The 17,112-nt window shown below is 44.9% G+C and overlaps 1 protein-coding gene across 3 annotated transcripts in view; it reads right to left on the reverse strand.

Moving 5' to 3' along the window:
* Positions 1-15,420, reverse strand: part of LOC135500065 (E3 ubiquitin-protein ligase ubr3-like) — a 29,333-nt gene extending 13,913 nt beyond the window's left edge. For all 3 annotated transcript variants that reach the window (XR_010449391.1, XR_010449390.1, XM_064791208.1), the window contains exons 1-16: positions 15,190-15,420; positions 12,886-13,099; positions 12,351-12,487; positions 11,743-11,889; positions 11,345-11,476; positions 10,471-10,824; positions 9,728-9,907; positions 9,095-9,321; positions 8,582-8,737; positions 8,089-8,270; positions 7,645-7,775; positions 6,468-6,780; positions 2,544-2,691; positions 1,858-1,956; positions 1,421-1,613; positions 134-704 (exon numbers count right to left, since the gene is read on the reverse strand). Coding sequence is in view for 1 of the 3 variants with exons in the window: in XM_064791208.1 (XP_064647278.1) it covers positions 134-704; positions 1,421-1,613; positions 1,858-1,956; positions 2,544-2,691; positions 6,468-6,780; positions 7,645-7,775; positions 8,089-8,270; positions 8,582-8,737; positions 9,095-9,321; positions 9,728-9,907; positions 10,471-10,824; positions 11,345-11,476; positions 11,743-11,889; positions 12,351-12,487; positions 12,886-13,099; positions 15,190-15,400 (3,395 nt within the window). In the remaining 2 variants the exon portion in view is untranslated. The remainder of the gene's footprint in view (positions 1-133; positions 705-1,420; positions 1,614-1,857; positions 1,957-2,543; positions 2,692-6,467; positions 6,781-7,644; positions 7,776-8,088; positions 8,271-8,581; positions 8,738-9,094; positions 9,322-9,727; positions 9,908-10,470; positions 10,825-11,344; positions 11,477-11,742; positions 11,890-12,350; positions 12,488-12,885; positions 13,100-15,189) is intronic.
* Between the last annotated feature and the right edge of the window lie 1,692 nt (positions 15,421-17,112).

The following is a 17,112-nucleotide window of genomic DNA, read 5'->3' on the forward strand; positions in this document are numbered from 1 at the left end:
CAGCATCGGGATTATAGCATGCCTCAAAGTGTGATATTTCTGAACAGAGTGGCACTGTGGTTGAGCATTGAACCAGAGCGGTATCCACCGCATACTGAGGTGGCAAAGCAACCGTCAAAACCTTATCACGTACCTTTCTTCCTTATCGACAGAACTTCCTTTTGACGGCGAGGCCTCTGCCTTCTCCTCCTTTGGTAACATGTGGTGATGCAGCTCCAAGATCTGTTTGCCGCATTCCGAGCTGGTGCCACCAATCTGATCCAACAGCTGCTCGATATAAAAGACCCCATTCCCGATCCTCGGTGTTGAGTCCACCTGCCGCGACGTGCCAGCCCGGCATGATTCTGGCACATATGAATTTGGTTTTTCAGACAATTTCGAATGCAGTTTCATCAACAAGGACAGAATGCTCTCGTTTATCGATAAGACTTCTGTCCGGAATATTCTATCCTGGTCGGTTGAGACGCCCCGACTTTCATAGCGTGGCAACTCCTTGGGTACAAGCCCTGTGAAGACTTGTTGTTCAGAGTGCTCTCCGGGTGTTTGGTAGTTAGCTAGTGCCTGAAGGAGCTGCTGAGCCTGGGGGCTCAGGTTACCTTGGATGGCCTGCGTCATGGCCATGGTCTGGGCTTGGGTGGCGCCACCAGTGGCCTGCCCTACTGACGGCATAAACCCACCGGCATGACTCGGGCCAGGACTAAGAACTGAAAGTAAGAATACACATCTGTTAGTTTTATAAGTGGTCTTTTTCCAGCAGAAACAGGACTTGCTCAGTGTGGATGAGCATCCAGAAACAAGACTTGCTCAGTGTGGATGAGCATCCAGAAACAAGACTTGCTCAGTGTGGATGAGCATCCAGAAACAAGACTTGCTCAGTGTGGATGAGCATCCAGAAACAAGACTTGCTCAGTGTGGATGAGCATCCAGAAACAAGACTTGCTCAGTGTGGATGAGCATCCGGAAACAAGACTTGCTCAGTGTGGATGAGCATCCAGAAACAAGACTTGCTCAGTGTGGATGAGCATCCAGAAACAGGGCTTGCTCAGTGTGGATGAGCATCCAGAAACAGGGCTTGCTCAGTGTGGATGAGCATCCAGAAACAAGACTTGCTCAGTGTGGATGAGCATCCAGAAACAAGACTTGCTCAGTGTGGATGAGCATCCAGAAACAAGACTTGCTCAGTGTGGATGAGCATCCAGAAACAGGGCTTGCTCAGTGTGGATGAGCATCCAGAAACAGGACTTGCTCAGTGTGGATGAGCATCCAGAAACAGGACTTGCTCAGTGTGGATGAGCATCAAGAAACAGGGCTGAGGCCGAGTAGTTTTGTGACTGACTACATGTACTGGTCAGTGATAGAGTCACAAGGAACACATCTGTGGTAGTCACAACAAAAGTGTGAATGGAGAAGGCGAACTTACATGCAACCGTGGACGACCCTGGTTGAAAACCACCAGCCACGTCACTTGTTGATGTGGAGCTATCTGTTGGAGCAAACGTCATTTCCTTGATGACGATATTCTTGATGGTGTGGCGGAGGTTGGTGAAGATGTTATCATTTGGGAACCATTCGGCGTAATGGCGGTCACGAACCTGGCTTGGAACAAGCGAATCCTGCAAGATACAAACGAACGACAAATGAATTTCACAACTTTGTTGCTCAGATCAGATTTTCTTGACTTTAGAGTGAAGTTTAGACAGGATTCAAGTTGCAGAACAGAATGTAAGGAGTCAGTAGAGGTCGGTAGGTTTAAGAAAATTCCTGGAGAAACTTTAGAAATTAGAATTATATCCAACGTTTAGTTGTGCAACTGGACAAAAGCAATGTTCCTGCACAGCCAGCGAGTCTTCTCCTTACCTTTCCAGAAACATGTACTGGAGGCGTTGAGACGGCCATCTCTAACAGGAACACCAGAAAATAGAGAACACTCTCTGGGACAACACTGCCATTCACAGCCTGAAAATGAAGTGCGATAGTGTGCTTGAGATATCACACAATTTCATTGTTTACAAAACGCTATGATATCAGAACATTTGAACCATGTGTCTTCATATCTTCAATCAGAGCTTGTGAAATGACAAACTCACAAAACGCTATGAATTCAGAACATTTGAACCATGTGTCTTCATATCTTCAATCAGAGCTTGTGAAATGACAAACTCACAAAACGCTATGAATTCAGAACATTTGAACCATGTGTCTTCATATCTTCAATCAGAGCTTGTGAAATGACAAACTCACAAAACGCTATGAATTCAGAACATTTGAACCATGTGTCTTCATATCTTCAATCAGAGCTTGTGAAATGACAAACTCACAAAACGCTATGAATTCAGAACATTTTGAACAGACCTGTGTCTTCATATATATTTTTGGATTGCGTGATGTTTGCTGCCGACTCTGTCGGTAGGCAAAACGTTCGAACACCTTTAGCGCCGCCATGGGGACTGATGAGAAATTACAGTCTCTTAGGAGCGTTACTGCTGGGGGGATAAATATTTCTTGGTGAATTATAAACTATTTTGAACAGCTAGAGTACCTACCTTATATAGAATGGTGAATATGACACCATGTAACGTCTTACTGTGGAGGAGACGATTCATACTCGCTAACTCTGGGTGTGGCTTGGCTGGGATCCTGAACGGCGGCCATGGATCAGTCTTACCATCGTACTTCCCACATTGTCGAACACTGAAAGACGTTAAAGCAATTGTAGGTCGCGTCTTTTGACTATTATCCGTCTCCGCATTCTGGCATATTATCATGGACACCACAGAAAACTTGAAAACAGCAATTTCTACAAGCAGTTCAAAATTAAAATGTCATTTATCCTAATAGATGTGAGTTTTTTCTTGATGTCCAATAAGAAGCATATTGGAGGGACCATCAAATTAGGCTATGGGTCCACTGAATGCCAATCTCTGCTGCACAGAACCTCTTAAGAAGTCATCTATGATGGCTCATATTTCTACTCACAACACAAGAGGGCCACAGACATTGCAGCAAAATTAAAGTGCCAAATTTCATGAGCATTTTATTTTCATGAATTTTGTGAATTACTGCGATTTTTTGATTGGGAAAAAAATTGTGATTGGCAACAAAATTGAAAGACGATTGAAAGCAATTTCATGGATAACAGTAGCAGTACTTACTATGACATATAGCGGTCCATTGCCGACTGAAAGTCACGTCGATGCACCGCTCTCAGGAGGGTATAGATAGGGTAAGAGATTTCATGGCTAACAGTAGTGGTACTTACTATGTCGTATAGCGGTCCATTGCTGACTGAAAGTCACGTCGATGCACCGCTCTCAGGAGGGTATAGATAGGGTAAGAGATTTCATGGATAACAGTAGCGGTACTTACTATGTCGTATAGCGGTCCATCGCTGACTGAAAGTCACGTCGATGCACCGCTCTCAGGAGGGTATAGATAGGGTAAGAGATTTCATGGCTAACAGTAGTGGTACTTACTATGTCGTATAGCGGTCCATCGCTGACTGAAAGTCACGTCGATGCACCGCCCTCAGGAGGGTATAGATAGGGTAAGAGATTTCATGGATAACAGTAGCAGTACTTACTATGTCGTATAGCGGTCCATTGCTGACTGAAAGTCACGTCGATGCACCGCCCTCAGGAGGGTATAGATAGGGTAAGAGATTTCATGGCTAACAGTAGTGGTACTTACTATGTCGTATAGCGGTCCATTGCCGACTGAAAGTCACGTCGATGCACCGCTCTCAGGAGGGTATAGATAGGGTAAGAGATTTCATGGCTAACAGTAGCGGTACTTACTATGTCGTATAGCGGTCCATTGTCGACTGAAAGTCACGTCGATGCACCGCCCTCAGGAGGGTATAGATAGGGTAAGAGATTTCATGGCTAACAGTAGTGGTACTTACTATGTCGTATAGCGGTCCATTGCTGACTGAAAGTCACGTCGATGCACCGCTCTCAGGAGGGTATAGATAGGGTAAGAGATTTCATGGCTAACAGTAGCAGTACTTACTATGACATATAGCGGTCCATTGCTGACTGAAAGTCACGTCGATGCACCGCCCTCAGGAGGGTATAGATAGGGTAAGAGATTTCATGGCTAACAGTAGTGGTACTTACTATGTCGTATAGCGGTCCATTGCTGACTGAAAGTCACGTCGATGCACCGCCCTCAGGAGGGTATAGATAGGGTAAGAGATTTCATGGCTAACAGTAGCAGTACTTACTATGTCGTATAGCGGTCCATTGCTGACTGAAAGTCACGTCGATGCACCGCCCTCAGGAGGGTATAGATAGGGTAAGAGATTTCATGGCTAACAGTAGCAGTACTTACTATGTCGTATAGCGGTCCATTGCTGACTGAAAGTCACGTCGATGCACCGCCCTCAGGAGGGTATAGATAGGGTAAGAGATTTCATGGCTAACAGTAGCAGTACTTACTATGTCGTATAGCGGTCCATTGCTGACTGAAAGTCACGTCGATGCACCGCCCTCAGGAGGGTATAGATAGGGTAAGAGATTTCATGGCTAACAGTAGTGGTACTTACTATGTCGTATAGCGGTCCATCGCTGACTGAAAGTCACGTCGATGCACCGCCCTCAGGAGGGTTAAGATAGGGTAAGAGATTTCATGGCTAACAGTAGTGGTACTTACTATGTCGTATAGCGGTCCATCGCTGACTGAAAGTCACGTCGATGCACCGCCCTCAGGAGGGTATAGATAGGGTAAGAGATTTCATGGCTAACAGTAGTGGTACTTACTATGTCGTATAGCGGTCCATTGCTGACTGAAAGTCACGTCGATGCACCGCCCTCAGGAGGGTATAGATAGGGTAAGAGATTTCATGGCTAACAGTAGTGGTACTTACTATGTCGTATAGCGGTCCATTGCTGACTGAAAGTCACGTCGATGCACCGCTCTCAGGAGGGTATAGATAGGGTAAGAGATTTCATGGCTAACAGTAGTGGTACTTACTATGTCGTATAGCGGTCCATTGCTGACTGAAAGTCACGTCGATGCACCGCCCTCAGGAGGGTATAGATAGGGTAAGAGATTTCATGGCTAACAGTAGTGGTACTTACTATGTCGTATAGCGGTCCATCGCTGACTGAAAGTCACGTCGATGCACCGCTCTCAGGAGGGTATAGATAGGGTAAGAGATTTCACGGATAACAGTAGCGGTACTTACTATGTCGTATAGCGGTCCATTGTCGACTGAAAGTCACGTCGATGCACCGCCCTCAGGAGGGTATAGATAGGGTAAGAGATTTCATGGCTAACAGTAGCAGTACTTACTATGTCGTATAGCGGTCCATCGCTGACTGAGTCACGTCGATGCACCGCTCTCAGGAGGGTATAGATAGGGTAAGAGATTTCACGGATAACAGTAGCGGTACTTACTATGTCGTATAGCGGTCCATTGTCGACTGAAAGTCACGTCGATGCACCGCCCTCAGGAGGGTATAGATAGGGTAAGAGATTTCACGGATAACAGTAGCGGTACTTACTATGTCGTATAGCGGTCCATTGCTGACTGAAAGTCACGTCGATGCACCGCCCTCAGGAGGGTATAGATAGGGTAAGAGATTTCATGGCTAACAGTAGTGGTACTTACTATGTCGTATAGCGGTCCATTGCCGACTGAAAGTCACGTCGATGCACCGCCCTCAGGAGGGTATAGATAGGGTAAGAGATTTCATGGCTAACAGTAGTGGTACTTACTATGTCGTATAGCGGTCCATCGCTGACTGAAAGTCACGTCGATGCACCGCCCTCAGGAGGGTATAGATAGGGTAAGAGATTTCATGGCTAACAGTAGTGGTACTTACTATGTCGTATAGCGGTCCATTGCTGACTGAAAGTCACGTCGATGCACCGCCCTCAGGAGGGTATAGATAGGGTAAGAGATTTCATGGATAACAGTAGCAGTACTTACTATGTCGTATAGCGGTCCATTGCTGACTGAAAGTCACGTCGATGCACCGCCCTCAGGAGGGTATAGATAGGGTAAGAGATTTCATGGCTAACAGTAGTGGTACTTACTATGTCGTATAGCGGTCCATCGCTGACTGAAAGTCACGTCGATGCACCGCTCTCAGGAGGGTATAGATAGGGTAGGAGATTTCATCACTAACAGTAGTGGTACTTACTATGTCGTATAGCGGTCCATCGCTGACTGAAAGTCACGTCGATGCACCGCTCTCAGGAGGGTATAGATAGGGTAAGAGATTTCATGGCTAACAGTAGTGGTACTTACTATGTCGTATAGCGGTCCATTGCTGACTGAAAGTCACGTCGATGCACCGCCCTCAGGAGGGTAAAGATAGGGTAAGAGATTTCATGGCTAACAGTAGCAGTACTTACTATGTCGTATAGCAGTCCATTGCTGACTGAAAGTCACGTCGATGCACCGCCCTCAGGAGGGTATAGATAGGGTAAGAGATTTCATGGCTAACAGTAGTGGTACTTACTATGTCGTATAGCGGTCCATCGCTGACTGAAAGTCACGTCGATGCACCGCTCTCAGGAGGGTATAGATAGGGTTGAAATCATTCTCCCACACGTGGCCCTTGGGCACATACATTCCCTGCTGCATACCACCACCCGCCTCGAAATTCGGCGCCTTATAATCAGCGATCTCTTTCAAGATCGGTTCAAAGTCTTTGGTTTGTCCGGCTAATCCACATTTTTCTGGCATCAAGTCCATGAGCTGACTGTGGGTGCGGTCGTTCACGCAGAGTAGGCTAACCATCTCGAGCAACGTTAACTCTTTCTCTTCAGCTCCTGTTTGAACAAGAGAAACAAGACACATCTCGTTATCAGTTATGGATATCTTTGTTTACAAAATGACGTCATTCTGATGTCATTCACAGATTATCGGCTGCTAGTAGCGTGAGGGCGGGACAGAGGATGGTGTGACACAACGATCGTCGCCTGAATCACTTTGATAAGAGGATCTTTTCTCGCCTCCATCATGTTGCGGAATATTCTCTGACCTAGATTGATCCTCATAAGATTCTCTGACCTAGATTGATCCTCATAGATTCTCTGACCTAGATTGATCCTCATAGATTCTCTGACCTAGATTGATCCTCATAAGATTCTCTGACCTAGATTGATCCTCCTAGATTCTCTGACCTAGATTGATCCTCATAGATTCTCTGACCTAGATTGATCCTCATAAGATTCTCTGACCTAGATTGATCCTCATAGATTCTCTAACCTAGATTGATCCTCATAGATTCTCTGACCTAGATTGATCCTCATAGATTCTCTGACCTAGATTGATCCTCATAGATTCTCTGACCTAGATTGATCCTCATAGATTCTCTGACCTAGATTGATCCTCATAGATTCTCTGACCTAGATTGATCCTCATAGATTCTCTGACCTAGATTGATCCTCATAGATTCTCTGACCTAGATTGACCCTCATAGATTCTCTGACCTAGATTGATCCTCATAGATTCTCTGACCTAGATTGATCCTCATAGATTCTCTGACCTAGATTGATCCTCATAGATTCTCTGACCTAGATTGATCCTCATAGATTCTCTGACCTAGATTGACCCTCATAGATTCTACCCCGGACCATCACTCTAAACACCGAATAGAATCTCAAATCAACTCGACATTAAACGCCACCTACCCATATGTGATCTAAAGCTGAGCAACGTGGTGAGGAACGTTAGGGCGCCCTCTAACATCGGTAGTTCATACTCATGATCGATCGATAGACGGCTCTTCTTGTTCATCGATAGCCACTCCATCACGTGAAATCTGCGACGGAAAAGCCATTCATTGACTATAATGTCTGCAGACAAATATGACGTTGATAATAGCATGGCCACAACTCAATATGAAACTTAGTTGTGATTATCCACAAAAGGCACGTGATACCCATACCGTTATTGATATTGGTGTCAATGTACAAGCTGACTGCATGAAATGTGAAAATAGACTTTCCTGCAATGGCTACATCTCAGAAATGATACGTCATATTGACACATGGATTCAGTGAAAGTCTACATGTAAAGATGCCATTTTTCACAGTCAAAATCTATATTTAGCATCAAATATCTGCCATGTTTACCTTTCGAGGAGAGTTCTGAGGTAGTATTCGGGATCCAAGCGAGATGCGCATATCTGTAGGAGGAATAGGTCGGCATCGACCATCGAGTTACAGAAGTGGCACTGGATGTAGGTCATCGCTTGACCCTTGATCTGCAGGCCGTTCCTCACCCACATGCCGCAGAAGATCTCGAAGAACGACACCTGGAGGGGAAGCAGGGAGAATTAAGGGAGCGCTCTTTATAGACTGTAGGATGTTGAAGCCGGGCACCTGGCCTGCAGATCAGGGAGTAAATGAGCAAATGCCCTGCAGATCGGGGAGTAAATGAGCAAATGCCCTGCAGATCAGGGAGTAAATGAGCAAATGCCCTGCAGTTCAGGGAGTAAATGAGCAAATGCCCTGCAGATCAGGGAGTAAATGAGCAAATGCCCTGCAGGTCAGGGAGTAAATAAGCAAATGCCCTGCAGGTCAGGGAGTAAATGAGCAAATGCCCTGTACATCAGGAAATGCATACCTGTATCTGCAGTGGATGGGTCATGAGTAGTTTGAGCATGTCCGTGTTGGGTAGGATGGTATCAAGTGGTATCTCTAACACCCTCATTGCCTGGCTAGTGAACAGGGAGAAGTACCGATGTAGGGGCAGATGGAATGACACTTGTAGCGGGTTGGGCTGCAACAGACAATAGATAGATGAGGCATGAAATATGTTGACATCAGCCACTCTTGCCAAGATCAGAGTGTATCATAAAATGAGCGAAGGCTCTATACATCAGGTAATCCTAAAAACATCATATTACATAATGTCAGACGGAAATCTCATCACTTGTACAGGTTATGCTCAGCTACCATGCTCAGCTATCATATCATGCTCAGCTACCGAGTAAGTCAGATAAAAACACAGTGTTTCCTGCACTGTTTGGTAAACCCAAGAGAATACATGCAATGAGTGGCATGATTGCACCACGGCAGAGCCACGTTGGCAGGAATGGCTGCAGCTGAGCAGAGCCTTCTGGGAATCAAGACTTACGATCATAGACGGCCTGGCACTGATCGACTCGAACCAGTCGTGTAACACAGCAAGGATTGTCTTGAGCATTGAGAGACAGTACTGGATGTGACTCTTCTCCTTGAGATGGACCAGCAGCGACCACATTGGCGAGGCACAGATCTCTAGTTCGGCTGAGAACGCAGCGTAGTAGGTATCTGGTTCAAATTCGACATGTTGGACGAGTTCGCGCTGGTTGAGGTTCATACCTGAAGACAGGAACTAGGTTTAGTTGGGCGTTGCTCGTTCAATATTAACAATGAAAGAATTCACAAAAACGTTGGCATACCGTCAAATTTAGCTAGCACTTTGATTACATGCACCAACAGAAAAATAAAGAAGAACAAAACAACAGCATCAGACTTTGATTAGTTGCTGCAAAGTTGTTTTTCAATGTGTTTGTAGTACTTGATGGCAATTGAAGAAAAGAAAATGGTAGGCCTACTAAAAACCTGATGTCATCAAAAGTATGGATTAGAGGTTTCTACCACGCACCCCTACAAATATGTCATGGGTTATATTCATAGAAATATTAGAATCAAAGCAACACCCTGCTTGAAAAACACACTAGGATCAAAGAATCAAACGTAAATCAGGTTCCTGTTTTATACACACCCTGAAAATACGAGATGAGCTCCATCCAGACCTGCAGGTGTTTCTGCTCCTTGTACATCTGCATCGCGATTGACGAGTGCGACAAGACGTTGATGAGGTCACTCACCACCGGCCAATAGCAGTGCTCGCGTAATGTGTTACGACTACAGTCAACAACATTGTGGTAGTTTTGCTCCGGGTCTGAAATGAACGATTATTATAAGCACAGTAGAAGCCTAGTTTGCGACCACTTCAATGACGCGACCACCCAGCATGACAACCGACAGCCCCAACAGTTTCCGCTTCAGTTCCAATGAACAAGCCTTGCTAACAACAACACTATCGTAGCCAGACCACAACCACTCATAAAATGTTTTCTGTATTGCAACAAGTTGATGAAACGCAGCTCAGTTAACAGCGGTAATCCACCACTGGCCAAACAAGTTACTCAGTCGAGTGCCATATTCCCCAATGATGGCCCAGTGCCCAGTTAAGCCCTGGAACAGCTGCATGAACACAATAGCCTGAACAACATGGATTATTGGAAAATTGAACTGAGCATGTTGCAGGTGTCTATGAAAGAGAAATTTATAACATTTTTTCTTGAGTGAATGTTTTTGATTTTTCACTTCTGACCTATTTATAAATTGTACATGTATGCATTTTTCAGTTGATTTTTATCTGAACTGATGATTAGAATTCATATATATAGGTATAAGAATGAACCCTCCAGCAGAGACGGTTACATCTCCTGATGGCCTTACCCTGCATGACGCTCTCCGTAAGGACCCCCTTCATCATGTAATCCAGACTGGCTATCATGATCCCCATCAGCTGGTTATTCTCTACCATCTTAGTTGCCAGCATCTCATTGCTGAACAGCTGTACACTGATATGGACCACGCGGTTGGAGATTGCTATCGACTTGACTAGTGCCATGGAGATTCGACTGTAGTGTTGTACAAACGCCTTCGTAAACGCTTCCTTGTAATCATCATCGGGTAAGATGCTGAGCAATAACGTCACCACTTTCTGCGGGAACTCAAACTTGAGCGTCCAGAACATGAGTTCCTCAATGAACGTGGTGTGGACGAGGTTGGTCTGGTCCTGGCAGAGACCTGAAAGAGAACCAGATTGATGTTGCGACTGTATTTTACCTCTTGTGCTACCAAAGCGGTGCTGCCACCTACTGTAGAGGATCAGAAAACATGATTGAAAATTTACCTGTAATTGGCGTTGCCGGTTCCCGATCTTTTGTAAGCTCCTGCCGGCCAGACAAATAGACTCTATCGAACTGTGCGAATCACGGCTTCCTAGCCCTGATCCTTGGGCATATGGTCTTCTAGAACAAGGTATCTAATCATGGGAGTTTGGTCTATCAGTAATGTGTTCATGTAAGATATCACTGTGTCCCATTATGGAGTTTTCGGCACCTGGGAGTAGGACCCCTCAAAATCAAATATGGTACAACTTGACAGCTCTTTCAAATGCGTTGGTTGGTTAGCTGCCAGCTAGTTCAATATAGGGTACGAACTATCTTCTCACCTTCCACCCGGCATAAGAGATAGGAGTTTGCAAATAAAGAGTGTCTCATAAGCCTAATCATTACAGGGTGACCCAACAACAAGCTTCACCCACCTTGGAGATCATCTGGCATTGGAGGGCATTCTAACGTTTCGAGGGCGGCCTTGTAACTCTCCTGACTCTCGTAAAGCTCCTCGGCAGTGTTACTGTGACTGCTACTGAACCGACTAGTCTGAACTGGTGGCACTGAAACATACAAACAGGAGGCATTATTCAAACTGCACCCTCGTCTACAGGCGAAAACCACCTCTACAGACACCTCTCTAATAAGCACACCCTTGCTATTAAAGATACAAGTTTTGGACCAAAATTGGTCAATACCATTCAATTTGAGCTACTCTAATCAGGACATCTCTCCACAGTACAGCACTTGCCAGTCCAGAGGTTGTCCTTGATAGAGAGATTCAACAATTCATTTTTTGCATTCAGTGACTTCTGAGATGGTCCCTCACCTGTGGTGTAATTCTTATAGATGTGAGGATCGGTCATGACCTTCGTCATCACATGTCTCATGGCAGCCCCCATGTCACTCATGCTGTGGAGGAACGTCAGGAACTGGTCCGCATCCTGGATGGCTATCAAGTACGCGTCAAGCACCTCTGGAAAATGACGATTTAGAAAGAAATTAGGCGCTTTATGGGTATAGGATGAGGCCTACCTTGGAATGCACCATGGTATTCTAAAAATAAAGCTAACCCCACGGTGGAATTGACAATGGTTAAAGTTACTAGAAAGCGACAAACAACACTTTTTTCAACTGTGGCTTTTGCTGAGTTAAGAATCATCCATCCGTCTGGTCATCAGGGAATCGAGAAGTGAGCGTTACGGTGCAAGGCTCATAACCCAGAGGTTGTGGACTCGACTCCAGATTGAACCGGATTCAGAGCCCTTTGACCGAGAAAGTTGACCACTTCTGTATGATGAACGATGAACCAACACATTCATGCAATGATTTTAGTTGTAGCATACCTGGGATAGAAAAAAAGCCAAGATTTATAGTGATGTCTCCAATGGTCATCACCTGCCTTACTACTACTTCCAATTCAGAATGTGACTTTACCTGGTTTGGAGTTGTCCCTGAGGTATTGCACAAACCTCCAGATGAGCTTAGGCATCATGATCTCTGCTACGACGAGCAGATCAGGAGGAGTCGAGGCGCGTTGCTGTGCTCGGTCGGGCCCGTGTCTTGAACAGAACCTGTAAGAAACATTGATGAGATAAAAGTTGGAGCATTTCCGACCTGATCAATACTCTTTAGTGGACAGCCATTTAAAGGCATGGTTCAATTGTGTGATTACACACGTCCCTCCAGCAATAAGAAATAACCATGGTGGTAGCACAGTAGTAGACAAGCCAGTGCAATGAAAACTGGCAACTACGACTGTTGCATTTTCACCAACAAAACCAAACCAAAATTTCCCCAACAAGTGAAAATCTCTCAATCTAACATGACTTACGTTATATTTATTTGTAGTTTTTTCCTCTGCATTCTCTCATTGTGACATCTTGTCGTGAATGATTTTACTTTTAAATATTTTTAAGGATATTTTCAAGAAGTTGGCGAAATAAGTCTTCCATGTGACATTATGACTTACCCAGCTGGGTTCATGACACTAATATCACCACAATCACAGGCGCCCCCTGCTTGGCTCCTGAACATATTATAATCATGCCCCCTGTGATCGCTGGCTTGGAAGCAGTCGGAACATAGCGACATGCATGGTGAGATACCACAGGTACGACATCGATAAGCCACAAAATTGGCCGTCCATACCAGTCCACAGGTTGTTGCATTATCATATGAATGAACTGAAACGAAAAACAAATAAATTTGATAATGAAAGAGATGATTCAGAGTACAAAAACTGCCACAACTCTTCTGCCATTTAAATGACCTCTTGACAGCTTTGAATTGGGAACATCATAAATATATCAGCACCTAAAAATGGCTCTGAGAACTGGCTCTGAAAATCAGGTTACCAGTGAGCAGGATGGGCATGTCATTCACAGAAAATAAGCCCTTATTCAGATCCGCATGTTGATTACATCTCGATAAGGGCCTGTTGACACACGACCAGACCATAGGTCAGGTGGTAGATATCCGCATCTCGATAAAGGCTTGTTGACACACGACCAGACCATAGGTCAGGTGGTAGATATCCGCATCTCGATAAAGGCTTGTTGACACACGACCAGACCATAGGTCAGGTGGTAGATATCCGCATCTCGATAAAGGCTTGTTGACACACGACCAGACCATAGGTCAGGTGGTAGATATCCGCATCTCGATAAAGGCTTGTTGACACACGACCAGACCATAGGTCAGGTGGTAGATATCCGCATCTCGATAAAGGCTTGTTGACACACGACCAGACCATAGGTCAGGTGGTAGATATCCGCATCTCGATAAAGGCTTGTTGACACACGACCAGACCATAGGTCAGGTGGTAGATATCCGCATCTCGATAAAGGCTTGTTGACACACGACCAAACCATAGGTCAGGTGGTAGATATCCGCATCTCGATAAAGGCCTGTTGACACACGACCAAACCATAGGTCAGGTGGTAGATATCCGCATCTCGATAAAGGCTTGTTGACACACGACCAGACCATAGGTCAGGTGGTAGATATCCGCATCTCGATAAAGGCTTGTTGACACACGACCAGACCATAGGTCAGGTGGTAGATATCCGCATCTCGATAAAGGCTTGTTGACACACGACCAGACCATAGGTCAGGTGGTAGATATCCGCATCTCGATAAAGGCTTGTTGACACACGACCAGACCATAGGTCAGGTGGTAGATATCCGCATCTCGATAAAGGCTTGTTGACACACGACCAAACCATAGGTCAGGTGGTAGATATCCGCATCTCGATAAAGGCCTGTTGACACACGACCAAACCATAGGTCAGGTGGTAGATATCCGCATCTCGATAAAGGCTTGTTGACACACGACCAGACCATAGGTCAGGTGGTAGATATCCGCATCTCGATAAAGGCTTGTTGACACACCACCAGACCATAGGTCAGGTGGTAGATATCCGCATCTCGATAAAGGCTTGTTGACACACGACCAGACCATAGGTCAGGTGGTAGATATCCGCATCTCGATAAAGGCTTGTTGACACACGACCAGACCATAGGTCAGGTGGTAGATATCCGCATCTCGATAAAGGCTTGTTGACACACGACCAGACCATAGGTCAGGTGGTAGATATCCGCATCTCGATAAAGGCTTGTTGACACACGACCAGACCATAGGTCAGGTGGTAGATATCCGCATCTCGATAAAGGCCTGTTGACACACGACCAGACCATAGGTCAGGTGGTAGATATCCGCATCTCGATAAAGGCTTGTTGACACACGACCAGACCATAGGTCAGGTGGTAGATATCCGCATCTCGATAAAGGCCTGTTGACACACGACCAGACCATAGGTCAGGTGGTAGATATCCGCATCTCGATAAAGGCTTGTTGACACACGACCAGACCATAGGTCAGGAGGTAGATATCCGCATCTCGATAAAGGCCTGTTGACACACGACCAGACCATAGGTCAGGTGGTAGATATCCGCATCTCGATAAAGGCTTGTTGACACACGACCAGACCATAGGTCAGGTGGTAGATATCCGCATCTCGATAAAGGCCTGTTGACACACGACCAGACCATAGGTCAGGTGGTAGATATGCGTATCTCGATAATCGCATGTTTACACACGACTGATGAACACCTGCACGACAGGTAAAGGTCGATAAATCTGGCAAGATTCCTCAAGACAACTAGGCTAGAAACAGTGCGGCACACAATAATCACTATCATAACAATGAGAATACAATCAGCTGAGATTGTTGACATGTCAAAATCACGAGATAAGATATTAAGAGAAACGCACCTGTTCTGGAAAATTCATCAAAAGTTGCTCCACCAGCAATGATCGCACGCAGCCAATCGAGGCGTTCAATGTCGTCGATCGGTTTACTTTTGTCGAGAAGAAAGTCAAGAAGATCCAGAAGCTGCTGAACACCACTGGGACGGCAACATTCCGCCTTTAAATAGCTAGCTAAAGGCCTTTTACCCCTTTTCATCAGGGCTTGGGCTGCCATTTTTTCGATATTTTCTTCTATTTTGACGCAATGGATTGTGGGTAGAGATCGTGCTTCGTCGAATCGCAAATTTTACAAAACATTTATTTATTTTGATATGAATATCAACATATGTGTTGCACAGAACTCTTCTGTTACTATCTTTAGATATCCGTGTCAATTATTGTCATTTAAAGTTGTTATTGAATGTTTAGGTTATGACTTTTGAACACACACTTGGCTGGTTTTCCCGATAGAGGCGCCACCGATAGAGGCCAACAGGTGTCGTGTTGTTGTTGTGGTATCCAGTGAAAACGTCCCCATGCCAAAACGTCCTCGCTTTCAAGGTACCAAAACGTCCTCGTGTCAAAAACGTCCTCGCTTTCACTTAAAGGTGGTTTGGCATTGGGGGCTTGGGCTTGGGCTTTGCCTAGGGTAATCGCCATAAGCTCCAAATCGAGATGGGCAGGTATAGGAAACAAAAGCCCGAATAAGAGATTATGTTTTGTTTGCTCTGTGGAAGTGATGTAGAAAATGAAACCCATTTTTGTATGCAATGTACAAAATATGCAAGAACTCGCACGGATTACCTAAAATCCATTGATACATTAGATTTACAGGGATTGTCAGATTTAGAAAAACGTTGCAAAATTGCATTTGGCCCAATGAACTCACCCTCAAGCTACGAACAACCATCGCATGAATATCCTAGGTGCACGGCAGACGCTTGCCTCATATGTGAAAGAGGATAGGTCTCATTAGGGAGTTTCTTTTGTTATTCATGCGCGGCCAAGCCCTAACCGTAGTTCCTAAAATCACTGATTTCTCGGTCCTTACAGTATGTCAGCGTTGATTCAGCAGTTGTTTTGGCAAAGACATGTTTTTTTGGAGTTTCTGAAACCTAGAGCGCTACTCAATAGGCGACTAACAAGAAACTACGCATTTATACTGTTGTTGCCGACGTATGTGTACACTGAACTTGGAATGTGCGTCGGCCCCGTGTTGAAATGCCGTTCAGTGCCAGTTGGTGCGTTTTTCGCTGATTTGTGCAAAATTCAACATATCTTAAAAGTTCAATGTTTGACCCTCGATTTTTTTTTGATTTTTGTATAGCGTAAGCAACTGTCTTTTATGGGAGAATGGTCTCTGTAAGAATTATTCAGGAAGAAATGTATAATATTTGGGGTTTTCGTGATTGTCTGGCCCAATTGGCAATATTGCCATTTGGGATGGTGAACAGAGCTAGGAGCAAATGCGACGCTAATGATTCATTTAAAGAAATAAAATGCCCGATTTAACATCCTGCAGAATCAGGGGAATCGGGCGTTTCCAGTGATATACGACACAAATGGGTTGTCCTCATGCATTCACTTTGGAAACGCATTTTAAAATAGATGTTCGACCTGTTAATGGGGCACGTCATCATCGCGTACATTTGGGAAAAACTCCCTAACGAGACCAAACGGTCTTTTCAGTTTCTAAGTCCTTCCAGCGAATTTGAACTGTTTAATTAGGACTTTCAATTAAGGACAGCATTTACCAGTCCAAAGGTTGTCCTTTCTACTGTTAGTAGTGAATTACTTAATTGTCTTATAGCAATAAGACAATTATTTTTGGACTAATGAATTTTTTAAAAATCCCTTTATTACAATGACTATGAGGTTTTTTTAGAAATTAGGCTCTGTGCAAAGTTCTTAGCATTGGATGGTTGCTTTCTCAAGCAAATTTTACGG

This window comes from Lineus longissimus, chromosome 16 (assembly GCF_910592395.1).
Source record: "Lineus longissimus chromosome 16, tnLinLong1.2, whole genome shotgun sequence".
Lineage (NCBI taxonomy): Eukaryota > Metazoa > Nemertea > Pilidiophora > Heteronemertea > Lineidae > Lineus > Lineus longissimus.